Raw genomic sequence first — 21,499 nt, 5'->3', positions numbered from 1 at the left:
TGCTAGGAGGTGGAGAGTGGAAAGATTGTGAATCAAAGCCAGCTCAGGCAAAGTTAGTGAGATGCTCTCTCAATCAATAAAATGGCATGATGGCTGTACTTGTTATGTAGCTCTGTAGACTGTTTCAGTAGGATAATCTTGGTCCAAGCTGGGCCTAGTTAAAAATGTGACACCCTATTTCAAAATCACAAAAGCATAAGAGGTGGATGCAGATCAAACGGTGGAATGAATGCCTGCCTAGCAAGTAAGAGGCTGAGATCAAATTCCAGTAATGCAAAACAAAAGTAAAAACAACAAAACAAGTAAACCTTTGTTTACTTTGTATATGTCAAGGATTTTACCTGCTTCAGGGAATGCATGGAAAGAAAATTATTTCGGAGCTTTTATTTCTGATGTTAAAAGTTTTTGATCTAGATATATCGTATTGATCCATAAATCTCTACTGAGGGAAAATGTTACCTTTTCTGGATGTTTAGTAAATGAGAGCTTTCTGGGATCTGCATCTTCTTTTAGGGTCCATATTGCTTTGAATTTTTAGTACTCAAAGGTGGCCTATTGGAACTGATTAGAATTCTGTTCCCTTGATGTCCATTGGTCAGGTACTGCACAGGGTCCAAATCTAGTGCGCCTGCTCCAATTTTCAGTTCCATTCTTTGTTGATAAAACCTCAGTTAAGGCTGGTGACTCTTGTCATTAAGTTCTTTGGTATGTCTTGAAGCAGATTTTGGCATTTACTTTTAAGTTTATCAACTGTGTTATTCATTAACAATGTGTTTTAATTATTTACATAAAGCTTGCTAATAAATCCTAAATACTTTAGACTTAGTCCTTTTGTGAAAACGTCCATTATTTATAGAAGAATCACTAACCTGTTAGGGAAGGTGCAAATAGATCCCTGTTTCTTGATAATTTCATAATAAAACCGAAATACCTTTTTTTTTCTTTCAAAAATCTTATGTGTGAACAAGGGAGACATTGTAAAAGTATAGAATGGAGATTGAGACACATTTGATAATTTGTGGTATTCAGAAAGCCCAACACTTGAAGGAAATCACATATTTTACTACTGTGTGTATAAAGTTAAATCCTCATTCTCTCTAATGCTCTGCCTTTAGCATTTTTATTAGTTTTTTTCTTTTAATATTTTGTAGGGATGGGAATTTTTATTGTCCTAATGACTTTTGAATCTCTAATCTTTAGTTGTATTGCTTTCCTCATATTTTACTATGGAACTACAACTATTCTTATTTGATATACTTTATATCTCACGGATTGGATTTGCTCTGTGTGTGTGTGTGTGTGTGTGTATGTGTGTGTGTATGTGTGTGTGTATGTGTGTGTGTATGTGTGTGTGTATGTGTGTGTGTGGTGTGTGTGTGTGTGTCTTTGTAGTGCCAAATTGATTAGGAAACTGATTTGCTTAAATACTGGCTTTTGTTGGTTAGAAGGTATTTCTAATATTAGCATTAGTTATTTGATTTAAAATACTGAGTTGTAATGAAAAGACTACTGAACAGAGAATTAGAATCACTTTTGTTTTAAACTTACATCAGCAAAGTTTGCATTATGAGACAAGTTTAATTAAAACCTTCAGGAATTTTTTTCTTCATTTGTAAAACTGAAGATTTGAACTTGGTTTATTTTTTTATCTATTCCTGTTCATTTGTATAATAATTTACTTCTAAGAAATAATGTTCTCTTAATTATTGCATTCTATCTCCCACTGTGTAGGAGTTTGAAAAGTAGTCTTCACTCAATCCATGTTTAATATCTCACCTATATAACGTAGTGAAGTGTTGCTATCTAAATTGGGCTCAACTATTCTTTTTATTTTTAATTTAAATTTTATTATAGAGGTGATATACAGAAGGGTTACAGTTACATAAATCAGGTCATGAGTGTATTTCTTTTTGAACACTATTACTCTCTCCCTCATTTTTTCCTACTTTTCCCCCTACTGACCCCCCCCTTCCTTCCAGATTGTAAAGTTTATTTTCAACATAGTGTCTAGTGAGTATCACTGTTGAATTGGTTTACTCTTTGTCCCACTATTTCTGTGATTCCCCTTCCTTTCCTCAAATCATAAACTTATATCCAAGACAAGGGGTACAGAAGTAGAAAACAGTGATAAAGGAATAACCAAAGGGGGAAAATAGAATAAAGAAATGACTGCAAACAGTACAATGAACAACCTCTGTTTCCCTTTCTTGGAGTTCATTTTGGTAAGTATCGATATGCACATAGCTATTAAGTCATTGTGATTCTCTCCTAAGAATATCCTCCTTTGTTCTCACTTGTGCAGATGTTTAGAGTACTGTTTAATTAATCATGTCCAGGTGTAATTATTTGTCTTTTACTATTCATTGTATTAACTTGTAGATTGATGGACATATTCTACTTATTGAGGGAATATAGCCTATGTTTCTTTGGATCTGGCTTACTTCACTTAATATGATTTTTTCCAAGTCTTTCCATTTCCTTATGAATGGGGGCAATGTCATTCTTTCTGATGGAAGCAGAGATTTCCATTGTGTATATATACTTGATTCATTCATCCACTGAGGGCCATCTTGATTAAATCTTTATCTTAGCTATGGTAAAGAATGCTGTGATGAACATAGTTGTGCTGGTGGCATTAGTATAAGCTGGTTTGTGGTCATTTGGGTAAATGCCCAGGAATGAGATTGCTGTCATAGGGAAGCTCTATGTTTAGTTAAGGGCCTCATATCTAAATATACTCAAAGCACAAACATTAAATCTCACACAAAACAGATCCTCAAAGAAACAGCAGCCTCATTAATAAAGTGGGCTAAAGACTTTCCAAAGAAGAAATAAGAATGGCCAATTAGACATATGAAGAAATGTTCAACATCTATGTCTATAAAAGAAATGCAAATCGAAACAACATTGAGATTGTACTTCAGTCTATTCTTATTTCTCTTTCTTCCTCAGTTTCTAGCTAGAATGCTCCAGGATATGACCTCTAGAATGTACTTCGTAGTTTCTTTTTTTCATATTTTGGCTTATGATATTCCTTTTCTGTACAATTTTTCATTTGTGTCCTTTCAACATTTCAACAGTTATTTTGGTCTTATATGGAAGCCACTTGTGTATTGTGTTGTGCTGTATATGAGACTTTACAGTCATTGACTGTAAAGTCATTGAAGGAAGATGTATAATTTTACTAATCTTGTTTCTGATTTTCATAATTACTATAGATATAGGCCTTAATTAACATTTGTAAAGCTTAATTTAGAAAATTAATTAGAATTATATATATAATGAGCAGAAAAAAGTAACAGGACAAGGATATCACCACATATACTTTTAATGAAACAATGTTTTAACTTAGTTGACTATGTACTTTTATTGCACAATTACTATATACTATCATTCTATCTACCACTTCTTCATTCTTACTGACTCATCTACATACAAAAGACCTTTGCAACACATTTGACTATTTACCTTTATTTATCATTATAGTTTAGCACTGCCATGGTCTTAAGCATTTAATAGTACCTGTTGATTTAATTTATATACTGTGTATATTCCTGAATATATCTCTATGGTCTTGCTTATAGGCTTTTAGACCTTAGTCTTGTGTTGTTCTTTTGTACAGTCCAAACTATCCATGTTTATTTTCACTTGCTATACTTTTGAGAATTATTCCATTTATTGTTTCTTAAAAGCATGTTCTTTGGTACAGTTTGTCTGACAGTGTATAGGGGTTAGTGGTGGGATTGCTAACCACATCATCAAGAATAAGCATGAGGTAGCTCTTAAGACTAGCAGTCCTTCCTATATCTGGAAGAATGTCTACAGTGGCACTGGTAGTTATAAAAAAATTGGTGGTTATAAAAAATTTGAAATGTTGCAGATGTTTTTGCAAGTAAACTTGAATTATAGAATATATCAAAACTTAGTTTTTATCACCAAGTGTATGGGTAATTTTATTGACAGTATTCCTTAAGCATACAAATAAAATAGGATTGTCCATTCTATTCTATGAGAAATAGTAAGCAAGATGGGAGTCTCTATGCAAATATCTTTCCTAGTATTTGCAGTAAACATTTATAATAGAAAACAAATCACTCTGTACATTACCTCTAGAATAATAATAAAAAATTAAGCTGGAGTTGCTCAAAGGAGAGGAGATTATTGAAGGGGCGACAAAGATCAATATGCATTGTATTCATTAAATGACACCTCCCTTGTACAGCTACTTAAAGATAATAGTTACACAGACAAGATTTTGATTTTAGGTAATAAGCTGTTTATTTTATTTTAACAGGTATCTTTCAGAGGAAGGCATTGAAGCTTGCACAAGTTCTCCTGACAAAATCAATGTAAATGACATCATCCTGATTGCTCTCAATGTAGGTTAAGTTTATTAACTTATAAACACTTTTAACAAAAGATGAAGAGTTTTGTTCTGGTGCTTTTGGGGTTTGAAGCCAAGGGCTTCCTGCATGTTAGGCAAGTGCTCTGGAGACAAGCTACACTCTCATCTCCAGACTAAGTTGTTTTCTTTTTTTTTACCCCCTCTCCTAGGTAATATCATTTATTTATTTATTTATTGGTTAATTTTTATTTTTGGTGGTACTGAGGGTTGAGCTTAGTAGTTGGTAAGCAGGTACTCTATCTACCTAGTCTCCAGCCCTTTTTGCTCTGGTTCTGCTGTTTGCTAGGCTGTCCTGAACTGTTATCCTATTTATGCTTCTGGCCATAGCTTGGATGAGAGGTACATTCTACTAGACTCAGTATTTCCTGTTGAGATGCGGTTCTGCAAACTTTATTTTGGCATCAGCTGGCATTGAATCTTGATCTTCCCAAACTCAGCCTCCAGCAGAGCTGGAAAGGCAGACATAGATTTCCATGCCCAGCACTGATTGACATGAGGGAGGTCTCTCAAGCTTTTTGCTTGTTGGGTTGGCTTTGAAACTTGATCCTCCTTCTCTTTGTCTCCTGAGTAGTTAGGATTATAGGAGTGAGCCACCAGCAGATTAAGTTTTTTTTTTTTTTTTAGTGTAAGCATTAGTTAGAAATATGATACATGCTATCTGTGATTGTCACAGCAGTAATTCTTTGCACTCATATTACTGAATTTTACTTTTAAAAATGTTGTAAAGAACTTTATTTCTGCTTGAAGAGATTTTTATGACAGTCTGCTATTTGTTTTTATTTATATGCTTTGGCATGTAGCAGTAACCTTTATATAATTAGTATGAACCTGTAATAAAATCAAGATTAAATATTGTTATATGCATAGGAAGGAGGGCCTTGCAATACTTTTCTGAATGAATTAATTCATAATTTTCTCTGAAATATATAGTTGAGTATTCTAGTCCAAAGCTACATGAAAAAACAAAAACAAAAACTTGTGCCAGATAAGTACACTTTTTTTTTTTCATCAGTCGTGGGGCTTAACCTCAGGGCCTGGCTACTGTCCCTGAGCTCTTTTGCTCAAGGCTAGTTTCTATCAATTTGAGCCACAGCTCTACTTCCGGTTTTCTGGTGGTTAATTGGAAATAAGTCTCATGGACTTTCTTACATGGGCTTGCTTCTAACTGCAATCCTTACATCTCAGCCTCCTGAGTAGCTAGGATTACGGCAGGAGCCACCAGTGTTTGGTGACAAATAGACTTTTTAAACCTATCACTTTTTAAGATAAGTGTCAATTTGTTGTACAAGAGGGTTTCATCTTGACATGTGTATTTATGTATGCTATGTACCTTGATTACACCTACCCCTTCTGTCACTTTTCCACAGCCCCGCAAAGCAGTTTCAACACTCTTCATCGTTCCATTTTCATACATGGGCAGAAAGTGTCTTGACTGTATTCACCCACTTCACCTTTTCTATTTACCCTCCTGTCTTACACCAGTACCCACGCAGCATATATGTTAGACCTTCCAAACATTGTTTTTTGTTGAAGTGCAGCTAATTGTTTTACGTATATATAACTGTACTTTTTAGTCATATGGGTCACTTTTCCTACTCTTGGTTTCCCTAGTCATCTACCTGCTTTCATTGAGTTTGTTTTCTATCTCCATTCACTGGTGCAATGTTTTTCAATATCGTTTATTATCTAAGATTTTTTTGAGGGCATTAGAATAATGGAGAATTACTTTTTAATCATTTTCATAAGTTTATAGTATCCTGTTGAATTTGTTTTTCTGCTTTAAAGATTGCAACCATTAATTAAGAAGGACTTGTAGTATAGATTATATTATATGTAATATGCATGTTTACTTAAGAAGGACTTGTAGTATAGATTATATTATATGTAATATGCATGTTTACTCGGAGCCTATTCCATGCACAAGCTTGCCTATTTTCTCTCCCTCTTGTGAGCTATGTTCTTTTGATCATGAAGGGAAAGTAGAATAACATGTATGCAGTGTTTCAGTCTGGAAGTCCATTAGGTAAGATGGTAAGCTCAAGCTTTTGTTGGACTGCTTAGAAAGGTACTTTCTGTCTAGTATGTACCTAAATTCCAGACTTCCTTCATGCAACCTCTTTTTCTCCTCAGAGAATTTAGCCACAGTTTAGGCAGTGAGACACTTTTAGGGAGTAGTTCTAGGGAAAAATTCCTAGATGGCAGCATCGGGTGAATCTTGTAAACAGGTCTTTTTGTAGAGTTAGCTTCTTGTGATATGCTGTATGACTTTCTTATGCCCAGATCCTCTTCTAAAAATAATTCATAACTTTTACATTGTAAAATGGGGGTTAAAATATTAAGAAGTAGCATTAAAATCCTGTATAGAGGTTTGTTTCAGATGTCTATGCTAAAAGAAATAGTTGATAATGCAGTCTTAAATTAGACCACTGAATTTTATAAACAGCATTTAGTAAATTTTACAGCAGATTATGTTTTTGTTTCTCTTGAGCTTCCATATAATACAAAATGATTTGCCTTAGTAGATATTTCCTAAACAACAATCACATGTATATTTTGTCTTTATATAGAGAGGCTTTGAAAATTATCAATAAAATTTTTTTTGCTTGTTTCTTTTTTTCCCAGTAGATTTTCTTTTTTTTTTAATTTAATTTTATTTGTGAACATACTGTACAGAGGGGTTACAATTACATGGGCAGGATAATGCATACATTTCTTACCAAGCATTGCAGCCTAGATTATCTTTTTTATAGGCAAAATATTTCTACAGTTTTCCCTTATATTCAGTTTTAAAAGTATTCTGGGCCACTGGGTCATTGTCCTAGTGATCCTGCTGTAATGATGTGTGAATAATAAAATTGCTTTCATTGTATGTATAAATTGATTTTGAGTTAGGATCTTTAAAGAGTTAGAATGTCATTTTCATCTTGGTAAATCACACCTAACTAGCATTCCACAAATGTGTGTATAACACATTGAAAGTCACGTAAATTTTAAATGTATTGTCTTTTTTTTTGGGGGGGGGTCTGGTCATGGGGCCTGAACTCTGGGCCTGGGCACTGTCCTCAGCTCTTTAGCTCAAGGCTAGCACTCTACCACTTGAGCCACAGCCCTACTTCTGGCTTTTTTCTTTTTGCTTATGTGGTGCTGAGGAATCAAACCCAGGGCCTCATGCATGCAAGGCAAGCGCTCTACCACTGAGCCACCTTCCCAGCCCCCTGTATTGTCTTTTTTTAGCCTGACAACAACTTTGTGAAATAGATTTGGTATTGTTTTTTCCACTACATCAAGGCTAATTCATTGGGTGCTTACTTTGTGTGCAAGTCATTTGTTAACATTTAATCTTCAAAAATAGTTCTAATAGAGGGAATGCTAGGAAGATATTTTATACCCACTTGTCCTTCCATATTTTCATAATGACATACATTATGTCATTAGTTGATAGTTCTTTACCCCTTGTTACTATGTTGGGACTGCATAAAAACTATATCTAAAGCACAGTTGCACAGGTTTTGTATTGTGGCTTAGTGTGCCTGGCAGTTCCAGTTGGTTAATTTTGATTATGGGTGATCCTTGCATGACTTATAGAAATAACTCAGGAAACCTAATGGTACAGGATCTGTGAAATCTGTTATATTACTTATATGCTAGCTTGGATATTTGAAATATGAAGATACCTGATTATTTGAATATTTAATTCTAACACCCAATAAAATGAACCTGCCTCTAAATGTGTTCATTTCCCATTATTGTAATTTTAATAACTTAGTTTGTTTTCTTTAAGTATAACAGATTTTTCACTTAGGTGAAATTTATGTGATTGTATGCATTCTTGTGCTTATGGCAACACAGAGTAACTATTTATTTATTTATTTTTGGTACCAGTCCTAGAACTTGAACTCAGGGCTTGGGCACTGTCCCTGAACTTCTTTTTCTCAAGGTGGTGGTTCTACCACTTGAGCCATAGCGCCACTTTTGGCTTTTTTGGGGGTAGTTTTAGTGGAGATAAATGTCTCCTAGGTTTTTCCTGCCCTGACTAGCTTTGAACTGCAATTTTCAGATCTTAACCTCCTGAGTATATTGGCGCCAAGTCTCATTTGCTATATTTTAAGAAATGAACAAGTGAGGTTATTCTAACCTCATTTTCTATTAAGATTATTTTTTATTTCATTTATTGGACTTCTTTCATAAGCATTGATTGTTTTGTTCTGAATATACATCTTGATATTCCTTTGAGTTTTCATTTCCTTAAGAGGACACGATCCTTAAAAGTTTTGCTTTTTTGGTAGACTCTGAGGAGGTTTTCTTTCTACATCAGAAATGACGTAAAATTGTTATGCTAGTCCTTATGCTTTGCTTTCAGTATTTTGCTTTGCTGAATTATATATATATATATATTTGTACATTTTTATATATGTAGTCATTAGTTTGCTAACTTCTATTTTTGTAACTTATATAATTAAATGAATTTATTTTACTCTAATAAAGTTTTATTTATTTGCTATTCCATTGATATTGTTCTATTGAACAATTTGTAATGAAGGTTTGTTTTATTATGTGTACTACAACCTATATGCTTTTTTTTCCTCTGCATATCAAAGTGTTTTAGGTTTTAGTTGTTAAAATTTTGCTATTTTTATGCATTCAAAAGCTGTCATTTGATTTCAGATTATGGCATCAATTTTTCAGTAATATCACAATTTACAAAAATCACGTATGGTATTTTATTATTATTTATTTTTTTGTGTGTGTTTGTCCCAGGGCTTGAACTCAGGGCCTGCGTGCTGTCCCTGAGCTTTTGTGCTCAATGCTATAGTGCTCTACCACTTTGAGCCACAGTTCCACTTCTGATTTTCTGGTGGTAAATTGGAGATATGAGTCTCACAGACTTTCCTGTCTGGACTGGCTTCCTAAATAGCTAGGATTACAGGCATGAGCCACTGGAAACTGAAATATTTGGGATTTTTAATAGAGAAGAATGAGATAATGGTTACAAAGAAATATAAGACTTTTACATGTTGCTATTCACTTTACTGACACATTTAAAGCAACCTATGAATACAGCTACATTATTCAAAAGGACTGATTATATATTTGGAAGTTATAATCAGTTAAAAATATTTTTTAAATTTTTGTTCCACAAATCTTAAGTAATTTCAAATTTATTCTTGAGATTAGATTTACTTTTTCTATAATTCTATTTTAATAATAATATTTTTATTTTAGACAGATCTCAGAACAATTGGAAAGAAATTCCTTCCCAGTGACATCAATGGTGGAAAGGTAGAAAAGGTAAAACAAATCGTTAAATTCCTAAGTTTTCCTAACCACAGCAAATATGAATATCTACTAAACTACTATATAGTCTACTAAGTTTCCAGACTACAACAGAAAATATTTTATGGTAAACAAGTTACAAAATTATGGTGGCTTCCTTTATAAAGAAGATGAAGTTAAATTCTGATGATTTTTAATCATTAAAAAAACCTTCTGTTTCAAGAATTATAAATTATTGAAGCATACTTACTCTACATGTGACAGTTGCTACATATAATCAGAGTTTAGAAAAGGTTCTTTTTATCCTAGTTACCTTAACAAACTGTTACTAAGTTTAATAAACTTGTTATATAAAAGTTTAAGACAAGAGGATATTAGTGGCTTCTTAGCAAAAGTACATTGCGTTGTTGCTATTATTTTTATTATATATAAAATTATATGTATTCATGTTACAATTTTCTTTTTAAAATAAAGGGATATATTTTTAAGATAGGAATGACATTTCCTATTTGTGTTTAATATTTTGTGAATACATTTCATTGTGTCAGTGGATGATTTTTTTTATGAGATATTGGTCACTTTTTAAACTATTAAGGGGCATTATATGTCAGTTACATAAATACTTGTATAGGTTTTATGTTTGGATACGTAGTCTTTTAGTTTTTAACACTCAGATTTGAAAAGTTATTGCACATCATATACATTACATTCTGAATGATTTTAGAAGTTCTTTAACAACATTTTTCAATATTTTCAATATTTTCTAAATATTAGTACAGTAGATGGAGAGGACCATAAAAGATAGTTGCTATCACTTTAGTTTTTGAGGCAAATATTTAACTGAACAAACAAAGCTTTACAACTTACATCAGAAATTTACTTTGATGTTTAACAACACTTTGTGAGCAAATATTAATTATATTTTAAACTGATTTCTTATGTTGCACCATGAAGTCCAAAGTCTTCTTTATATTTTCTCAAGGAAAATAGAGAACTCTGATTTCCTTGTGACAAATTGTAGTCTTGCAGATTTGTGGATGCCATTGCCATAGGTTTTTCTTTGCTAAAGCTATCTGTATTGATTGCTTTGTTCATGCTCAAGTTTTCATCTCAAGATTTCCATGATCTTCATTATACTGTTTTTTTCTTTTGGTTATAGTGGTAATTCATTGACTTTTACACCTTAATTGTCATGAGATCTGACTGTAGAACATATTGCTGAACCTAAACTATCTTTGCCCCTGCATGACTTTCTGATGCCATTGAAGTAAGAGGGAGCCTGAGAATTTGCATTTTGAACAAGTTTTTAGCAGATGTTTATGCTGGTTAGGGAAGCATACTGGATTGTAGGACTCCCAGATTGAGCATTAATCTTGAGTACATTAATTCTCCACAGGAAGCAGAAGAAAAATCAAAGTATATCCTTATGCTAGTTTGAGTTTTAAAAATGGAGCTTTGGATTGTAGATTATCTACTTTCTTTTTTAAAATTTTTAGCTATTTTTAATTATTTATTTAGGCAGTACTAGAGTTTGAAATCAGGGCCATAACAGTGCTCAATCCCTTGCACGCTGCCTCCAGCCCTTAGATGAACGTTACATTTAGGAAAAAAAACGTTAGATTCAACCCTAGTATATATTATTTATGTGATATGGTGTGGTGTGGTGGTGTATATATTTGTATACACATGGGATGTGTATGTGTATTTCTGTAACTCTTTTCTTTCCAAATAACATGGCATATTTTGGAGACTGAAGTCTTTTGAAAAAGATTTTTTTTTAAAGATTTTTTTTATTGTAAAAATACTGTATAGAGGGGTTACAGTTACATGAGCAAGGTAATGAGTACACTTCCTATCAAGCATTGTTGCCTCCTCCTTTGTTTTTCCCCTACCATCTCTTCCCTCCCACCTCCACAAGTACATCTTGAACAAGTGTAAACTTGTTCAACCACTCTGAAAAGCAGTATGGAGGTTCCTCAAAAGACTCCACATAGAACTTCCTTATGACCCAGCAATCCCACCTTTGGGCATTTACCCAAATGATCACAAACAAGGCCATACTAAAGCTGCCAGCACAACTATGTTTATTGCAGCATTATTTACCATAGCTAAGATATGGAACCAACCCAGATGCCCCTCAGTAGATGAATGGATCAAGAAAATGTGGTATATATGTGTGTGTGTGTGTGTGTGTATACACACACACACACACACACACACACAATGGAATTCTATGTCTCCATCAGAAAGAATGACATCGCCTCATTTGTTAGATAATATAAAGACTTGGAAAAAATTATATTAAGTGAAGTAAGCCAGGTCCAAAGAAACATAGGTCCCATGGTTTCCCTTATTTGCAATAACTAGTATATGTCTGGGACAAACAGAAAAGGTGAAAAGCTATGTACATATGATGTTAAGCGAAATGAACCCCAAGATAGGGACACAAGTGTTTTTTTCTTTCTTGCTATTGTTTCTAACATATTTATAATGTACCATTGTTGCTTTGTATGTTCCTGCCTCATGGTATAACCCCTGTTTTCACTGTATTTGATGTCAATGCCCTGCATCTTGTATATACACTTCTCTAATTTGGGGAGGGGCAGGGAAAAAACAAAATGCTTAAACAAGGATACAGTTTGACCTGTTGTAACAATGAGATGTGCAGTACAAGACACTATGTTGCAGATTATCTACTTTCTTTTGAGAGGTTAAGAGCCTAGCTCTGTTATGAGCTTACTGGATGCATGCTTTTCTGCTCCCTCTACTTTTCCAACACTTTGTTTCTAAATGATTTGTGCAGTAGCTTTTTAAAAAAGACCTTTAAATGGAGATGACAGCAACAAAACCTTAAAACTTCCTGATCTAAAATGTGCTCTTTCTTAATGCTAATGTGACTTTATATATACAATGAATAGAAATAAAATAGTTCCCTTTGACATGAAACAAATTATTAGATGTCTTTTCTTCCCTTCATTAATTACACTTTTTCTTCCCTTACCTGCTTCTGACATTACCCCAGATTCTCTCTTGTTTATGAAGATATTTAGAGAAACAGTTTTCATAGAAGTTAAACTGACACATAGGTGTTGGTCATTTTATTTGCCAATCATTAACAGTCTACATGACATAAATAATAGCTGTTTTTTTTAAAACATATGTTCAAGGAATATATTTTTACATGAAATGGATTGCTTTGTCTCTTTGTATACTAAGAGTTAGTGAAATATACTCTTCTTTTGCCTCTACTATTATTATAGTGTTGTATATATTAATTGTGAATGAAATAAAGGAGTGACTCCAGAATCACCAGTCACTTAACTATATTATAGTTTTTTAGTTGAGAAGCAGAAGCTTTAGGGTTTCATTGAGTATTTCTTTTTGTTAAATCCTCTTTCATTGAAAATATATATTTTGTTGTTATAAAGGTGATGTACAGAGGTTATGTATAGTTATATAAGTCAGGTAATTAGTATTGTTCTTTTTGAACAGTGTCACCTCTTCCTTTGTTCTCTCTCAGTATTTCAATAAGTAACTTGAGTATCTCTTGAGTAGATCTGATTATGATCTAAGGTAATATTTTCTACTTTTCTTTTTATAAATTAAGAAAGTAAGAAAGGTAGTGATGGAGAAAGAGAGTATATGAAAGAGATTTGAGTTACCCAGTTAACTTTCCAGCACAACAGACTAGAAACCAATCTTCCAGAAAGTAATTTTAGAAAAATTTAAATAGATGATAGGCTAACAGTCCCAAAAAGCAGAGGAGGCATGGTTCACATTGTGTGGAGAGACGTAAAGCAGTAGGAGAATAGTAACAGATTGAAGACATAGGTGCAATTGCCAGCCTGGATTTAAATCCTATTCATTTTTGTGACTTTTGGCAAGTTATTTAATCTTGGTAGGTTTTAATTTTCTTATTTAAGTATTGTTTCCTTATGACTTTGAAGAATTAAGCAAATCTTGAGATCTGAATATGGTGTAGTGCATATGGAAATTCTTTTAAAAAATTTTTTTTTCTTTTTGGGTCCGGTTATGGGGCCTGAACTCTGAGCCTGGGCACTGTCCCTCAGCTACTCAGGTATTCAGCTCAAGGCTAGCACTCTACCACTTGAGCTACAGCACCACTTCCAGCTTTTTTTTTTTTTTGGCTTATGTGGTGCTGAGGAATCAAACCCAGGGCCTCATGCATGGAAAGCAAGAGCTCTACCACTGAGCCATCTTCCCAGCCCATGCATATGGAAATTCTTGAGGGTGATGAACAATTTAGGATGCATGCATTTTCACTACCTTATTTAGGTTTCTTGTTATTGAGGGATTCCCAAGGAAATTCAGTGAATGAAGTAAGGCAAATGGATTCGTGATTATTTTTTCAGTTTTGACCAAATGCCCAAACATAGAATTCTACAACTTATTTGGACTCTTCTCTGAAGTAGAATTAAAGCCAGAATAAATCCCTACTCTGACTGATTCTACTATATTCCAAGCTTGCTTGAGATACTACCATTTCTGAAAGAGAAAACTATAGGTAAAAATGAGGATCAGAGGTATTTGCCCCATATTTTAAGAAGCAAGAGAAAGGAGAACTTAGGGGGAGCCAACTGTATCCACACTGGGTGGCCTTTTTGAAAAGGCATTCCAAATATATCTTTCAAACCCTTTGGAAGCTCGTTCAATTAGGAGTAAAACCCAGTACAGCACATTGGAACTCTCCCAACACTGATCAGTAATACCAGTCGTAGATTAAAGTGTAGAAGAGTCTTTAAATTTCCTCTACTGAAAGGCCAAAAGTAATTACTCACATGGCCTGTGCTACAATTAATTATAATTATAAAAGACTTGGGTAATGCTACCTTCAGCAGTTGGAAAACTGAGAAAGAGAATGGAAAGTAGGTAGATTTCTGATCAGGTAAGAAAGATTGTAGGTATATAGTTAGAAGTTAGTTAATTATGGATACATTGAGCTTTCACTTCTTTGTCTAAGACACATCTGAGCATTCAGCTGGGCATGAGAGTTTGGAATCTGAAATCAAAATAACCACTATTATTATTGAGTATTTTGGGAGAAAATAAAATGACAAAGTTGCAAATAACTTTTATCACTAATTAGTGTAATGATTTTCCTCAGGCTTTTTTCATCCTTTTCCTAACATTATTTTGTAATTCCTATATTTTATTCACAGTGTTCCTTTGTAACTTAATACAAAGGTTCAGACAACTTCAAAAGTAATGACAATGTCAGTTTTCTTTCAGGTTCCCGAGTCTATGCTGCATTTTCTCTTAGGTACTCTGTGTTCAGTTCTAAGGCCTTGTAGATCATAAGAGTGGAGGACTGTGTGATAGGAAGGTCACATGCATCTCCTTTATGAAGACTTTCAGGGTAGCCTTTGTATTTCTGATACCACCAGGCCTTGGAAAACTTAGAGACTTGTAGGCCAAAAATTGGTCATAATATGAAGGAAATGTAATTGTGTCATATTTTTCACATTCTCTGAGTTTTATATTTTGTTGTAGTTATTATTACCATAACATTTTAAAGCTGGGTGTGAATATTAATTATAATGTAGCTTAAAATGATTTCTTACCAATCTAGCTACTTGAGGATGTTTGTATACTTTAGAGTGGAAACCTATCAGGAAAGGTGCTTGATCTGGTGTTTAATTTTTTTTTAATTTAATTTAATTTTATTTGTGAACATACTGTACAGAGGGGTTACAATAATGCGTACATTTCTTACCAAGCATTGCAGCCTCCTCCTTTGTTTACCCTTCCCATCCCTTCCCAGCCTCCCCCCTCCCCCCCATCCCAATCCTTCTCCTTCCTCCCTCCCCCCCCCCCCCCCCCCCCACCGACGTTGTAAAGCTCGTTTTGGACATGACAACTTGTACTTCTCATTGTTGCATCAGATCCACCTGTATCCTTAAACAACTGGTGTTTCCCCATTGGTGTTTAATTTTTATCTGAATTTTAGGACTGACAGATTGTATATGCTTTTAAAATAATTTTATTTTCATTTTTTAAGTAGTTGTATTAAGGAGTTGCCATTTAATAAAGAAGTATATGAATTCCATGTTTCTTGATCATTGTCACCTCTTTCATTATTCTCCTTCTCCCTCCCAACTTAACCTCTCCTCTCAGTTTTAATTTTGTATTCATTCAATTTTATAATTGCATTTGTTCCTCCTCTCTCTCTTGACTATGCTTTTTAAACATGAAATACGTTTAAAACCTAATTTTTACAAGAAGTGACTGGCTTACAATTTTAGCAATACAGACCTTAACCACAAGATGGAAGCACTGCCTCAAAATTCAAAATGAGTGAATGAGGCCCATAATGTGCTTCAGCTTGCTCATGTGATGGTAACCCCTCTGTAAAGTATTTTCACAATAAAAAACTTATTTAAAAAATAAAAAAATAATTGGAGAAAGGATCACGTTTAATTAAAAACTCGTTGAATGCTTACTTTATGATAATTTAGTCTTTGCTAAATAATAGAGTTTAGCATGTTTCTTTTAGCCAGTTACTAAAAGTAGACAAAGACTTTTATTTTCAGAAAAATGAATTACTGAAACTGGCTTTGTGCTTTATTGGTGCTTATTAGTAATTATTAATAGGACTTCTGAGGAATTTAAATGACTTCACCTAATATATATTACTCTTCTTATAGTTAAAAATAAAATTCTCTCTGTGAGTAAAAGAAAGAGAAGTAAAGGATAGAGAAGTGGAAATTGGTAAGTGACACAGTAGTTACAGTATTTATTACTTTTTGGTTATGAGTCCCACAGTGCTCGCTCTCCTTGGGTTTGATTTTTGAAAGTACTCATGATTGATTAGAGAAAGCTATTTGCTATGTTAGAATTTTTATGTGTAAACAGACGTTTTTTAGTTTAAAGGAACCTTAATTTGTAGTAAATAATGAAAGGTTAATAAAATAGCAGTCATAGTCAGTCATTATCTTCTCTTTGTCTTGGGAGGGGGAGCTCCCCCGAGGAGGCTCTGCTGTTACTTTCTTTGGGGGCATTCCTCCCTGCACCCCCCACAATATTTTGTAAGAATCTGTCAGTTCTGTCCTTTCTGGATTCCAGGGTGGCTGCAAGGTGCATGGCTCAAGGCAAAGAAGGCCGATGCAAAGTGGAAACAAATATTGAGCTTCTCTCCTACTTTTAGTTAATTTGTGAGCCCAATAAAGAATCAGGGATTTTCAGAAAAAGCAGTTTTAAGCACTTGCTATGCTACATCTCAGGTTAAATTATTTAAATATATTATGAATATAACCTTCAAACAAAGCACTAAAAACAGAACTTATTGCCACCTCCTTAGAGCTTACCTCCTTAGAACTGCTGAACTGCTGCTTCCCCAACATGGCAGCCTTGTTACCACAGTACCTGAGTGGTTTTCCCTGCCTGCCTGTCTGACAGACTGCTATTTATTCTTCAGTTTGCAACTCAGGTGCCATTTCTTTTCTAATTTTCTTGACCTCTTTTGAACAGAAATAATTTTTAAAATGAATTCTCATGGCCTATTTAGAATTAATTTTAGAATGTATAATAAAACACTGACTAGATTTGAAGTGAGACTGATCTGAGTCTGAATTCTGATTCATAATAGCTGGGTGACCTGAAAAGTATTTTGTTTACCCACTGCCGTCAGGTTTCTCATTTAAGATACACAATTGAACCTAAGGTACTTTTCATTTCCAGAGGTAAATTAAGCCTTGTGTAAAGTTTCTGCTACATTTCCTGGCATATCTAATAAATGCTAAATAGTTAAGATAATGATAAATGATTTTAAATAAATAGAGTTGTGTGTGGGGACATGGGATATTAGGAATTGAACTTGGAGCTTTCATGCTTGATAACAAGCACTCTAGTACTTGAGCTACATCTCTGTTAAGCAGTTTTTTTGTTTGCTCTTTTTTTTTTTTTTTGGTCGGATGTGAGGCTTGAACTTTGGGCCTGGGTGCTGTCCTTCAGCTCTTTAGCTCAAGGCTAGCACTCTACCACTTCCAGTTTTCTGGTGGTTAATTGGAGATAAGAGTCTTAGGGACTGTCCTGCCCGTGCTGACTTTGAACTGTGAACCTCAAATCTCAGCCTCCTGAGTAGCTAGGATAACAGGCGTGAGCCACCGGTGCCTGGATTTGTTAAGCAGTTTTGAATGTGGGTTTGTGCTATCTGAAAGGCAAAGAGAAATCAGCAAGAGAGGGTCCATGCCTTCTTGGAACACACAGCCTCCTAAGAGATTAGGGCATCAACAGTGGGAAGATAGTGAAGCAAATGCATAGGAAGGATATACAACAAAGGGATAGCCATCTCAGCTTAGTTGGGAGCAGGGAGAAGTGGCCTTTTTGCTGGACTGTTAACTTGTAGGTAGGCAATGTTTACTCAGGGAATAGAGGACAAATCCCCTTTGTAGGCATAGTTAAGCCTTAGCGTCTATATTCACGCGTGTATTCACACACATCTTTCTACCTTATGTCAAATATATCTATAGTGTATGTGCATAATGTATATATGTTTGTATATATGTGCACATACTGCAAACAGTGTATTTAATATTTTTGTAATTTGGAAAACACAGAAAGCTATTTTTGGAAAACACAAAAAGCTATTTTTACTTGGCTGGTAATAGTCCATATGTAAGTGTAGTTTAGTTGACATTTGTGAAGACTAGACACTACATTTGCTCCGGTTTGGGAGAATTAGCCATCTCACGATGCTTAGTGGAAGAGAATAAAATGATAGATCCTTTCTCTCCAGTTTCTTTTGAATCTACCTTGTGTATAGATCCTTCAGGCCTGCTAGTTATGTGGAGCTGCTGTAGACAGGAACTATGACAATCATCTGGTAGTTTTAGGACTGAAGCAAGCCTTCGTTTCTGGGATAGCAATGCTTGGGTAAGTGTCCAGAGCTAGTGAGATCATGTCCGTGATCTAGCACAGTGCTAGATGCTCTCTGAGTGCTAGACTAGCCTCTTCCAGTTTATGTCTCCAGTTCAGACTATAGTTATATTTTATTGATAATTTTTTATTGCCTAGAGAAATTGTCAAATTCTATAAATTATGGCTTCTCCATTGTCCCCTCTCAGAAATGTTTTTAACTAGCATATCCCTTCCATCAATCTAGTTCTGTAGTTTGATTTTGATGCTGTGGGTTGTGGTTCTCATTCTCCAATTCTGATATTTGAATGAATTGCTCAATGTTTTAGTTTTTAAACCTCATGTTAATTATTTGAATATTTGATACATACAAGTAGATATATATTGCAAAACTCAACAGTGAAGTGAGCAAGCATCTGTGAATCCTCTTTCTGATTTAGGAGGTATAACATTTCAACTATTCTGCTTATTAATCATATTTCTATTTTGCTTATAGATCCCCACCTCTTCCCATACCAAGAAACAACTGTTGTGAATTTGGGGTTTTTGATTTTTTCATGATATTTAAGAATATTTCACTTACATATGCAATTGTTTATAAACTGTAATTGTTTTGAAGCTAATTGACATGATAGACTTACATTTATCATTAACTTCTATTACATGATAGTTTCTATTTATCATTTAATATAACTAATAAATATGTGATATATATTTTCTCTTGTATATTATAAAAAGCTAAATACTAGTAAGGATTTAAATAAGTAATTACTTATTCTGTGTATTAGGTTATTATTACCACTAAAATATATTTCCAGTTCCATCAGAAGACTATTAATTTTTGTAATACTGTGTTTGAATTCAGAGCCTCGCAGTTGCTTGACAAAGTCTCTACCATTTTTGTTTGATTATTTTTATTGGGTTATGTTAATAATACAGAGTGAGGGATTTTATTGTTGCATTTCCAACATGATTACAATACATTCCAACCAATCACATCCCTTCTATCATGTCCTCTTCCCCATACTTACTTTATTTATTTTGTAGATAGTCTTGAGCTTTTTCCCCTGGATCCTCCTACCTGTACTACCTCTTGAGTAATTTGGACTACAAGTATGCATCTCTACCTTGGCTGGAGTCTAACTTTTTCTGGGTTAGCCTCAACCTTTGCTTCTCCTTATGTCTCCCAAGATGCTTAGGGTTACAGGAGTGGACTACCACACTAAAAAATAAGTAGATGGAATTATAAATGTGCATCTGTATGTTTACTTTATTTGTAAATGTTTCCTGATAACATGCAAAAGTGTTCCACAGGAATTGAGTGAATATATGATAAACTTAGGCTAGTGTTCTACTTTATAAGATAGTGCCAAGTTATTTTTGCAAAGCAGTTGCATCAGTTTATATTACCTTCACTAATGTATACAAAATCTATTTGAACCATGTCCTTAATGGCATTTGAAATTACCAGATATTTTTATGTTGTGGTTAGCCTGTTATTCCTCAGGCTGTTTTTTTCCTCCCTTGGAACTTGAGAATCAAATGATAATCTCCTTAAGATTAAACTCATCTACAGATGAGTTTAAAGGAAATGACTATCTTTAGATAGTGCATTATCAGTAAAATGCTGGTAAACTGCTTATCTAAAGAAAACAAAAAGAGCCTGGACTTACAGCATTTGTTGTTTTCTGTAGTTCTGCATTCCCACCAAGGGACTTGTAAATTACAAATGTGTAACTTACAAATTAAAAAGAAATGCAGGTAAGTAGTTCTTAGGAATTAGTGTGAAATGGCTGGATATATCTCTTCATTGAGGTTTTCTGTAGTGTCAAAATGTATTGAAAGTAAATAGGTTGTACTTTTTTTTCTTTTTTGGTTGTGGGGCTTGTCTTTGGGTGCTGTCTCTGAGCTTTTGTGCTTAAGGCTTGTGCTCTACCACTTTGAGCAACAGCTCACCTTCCAGTTTTCTGGTGGCTAATTAGAGATAAGAGTCTCATAGAATTTCTTCCCTGGGCTGTCTTCGATCTGTGATCCTCAGATCTCAGCTTCCTTGGTAGCTAGGATTATAGGCATGAGCCACTGGCTGATATTACTTCTGGAACTTTCTATCATTATTGTGAGAACTGTTTAAAATTACTATCATTTCTATTTGTTTCTTGTATTTAGAAATATAATAGATATTTCTGTATTGATCTTAAATATAGCCACCTTGTATATATTATTCTGAATATCTGTATAATCTTTCATATTTTCTTTAAATCTGCCTTTTCTTAGCATCTGTATCTGACTTTCTAATTGGTATAATATTTTTTACGGTAACCCATAGATTCCTATTTTGGACCTATTTTGTGGATACTTTGTAACTGAAAAGACACTTTTCCCACATTAGGTGACATTTATAGGTCCCATGTGGACCTGTCTTTTGGCCTTATCTATTCAGTTTACTAAAAGGAATGTAGAGGCCAGCATTAATTAGGCAACATAATGGCTCCTTGCTAGAACATGTCAAAAGTTTGGAGCCAGTATTCTTACCTGACACACCCCAACTTTTTGTTCTTATGGTCAAACAGAAGTGTCTGAGAGCAGCAAAGTGGTCTTCACTTTCTTACTAAAAATTAAATTGAAACAAATGTTTTCCTATCCTACTTAAGTGTTTTCCTCTTATGTTCTTAGCATGTACAAGTCATGTTTAAACACAAATGAATAGGACATCTCTTGATTGTCTAGTGGACATTTGTAACCATGTAAGTGGTCTGTCTGCTTTTACATATACAATACTTAATATGATTAGTGCAGTTGAACAATTTTAGTTTTGATTTAGTTTAATTTTAGTTAAATCCAAATTTAAATGGCATCCGATTGGTAGGTCATATTAAGCAATATAAGCAAGATATTTTTAAATTTAATTTAATTTTATTTGTGAACATACTGTACAGAGGGGTTACA

The 21,499-nt window shown here is 34.0% G+C and overlaps 1 protein-coding gene across 4 annotated transcripts in view; it reads left to right on the top strand.

The window, feature by feature from the left end:
* The window catches only part of Tdrd3 (tudor domain containing 3), a 111,341-nt gene that overhangs the window by 34,809 nt on the left and 55,033 nt on the right, over nucleotides 1-21,499 (top strand). For 3 of the 4 annotated variants that reach the window (XR_001174843.1, XM_013011068.1, XM_013011058.1), the window contains exons 2-3: nucleotides 4,295-4,379; nucleotides 9,629-9,694. Coding sequence is in view for 2 of the 4 variants with exons in the window: in XM_013011068.1 (XP_012866522.1) it covers nucleotides 4,295-4,379; nucleotides 9,629-9,694 (151 nt within the window). In the remaining 2 variants the exon portion in view is untranslated. The remainder of the gene's footprint in view (nucleotides 1-4,294; nucleotides 4,380-9,628; nucleotides 9,695-21,499) is intronic. The other variant, XM_013011078.1, reaches the window with a different exon arrangement.

The sequence above is a fragment of the Dipodomys ordii genome, unplaced genomic scaffold (assembly GCF_000151885.1).
Source record: "Dipodomys ordii isolate 6190 unplaced genomic scaffold, Dord_2.0 Scaffold1, whole genome shotgun sequence".
NCBI lineage: Eukaryota > Metazoa > Chordata > Mammalia > Rodentia > Heteromyidae > Dipodomys > Dipodomys ordii.
The sequence above is the reverse complement of the archived record's forward strand: the minus strand, read 5'-3'. Positions and strand labels throughout refer to the sequence as shown.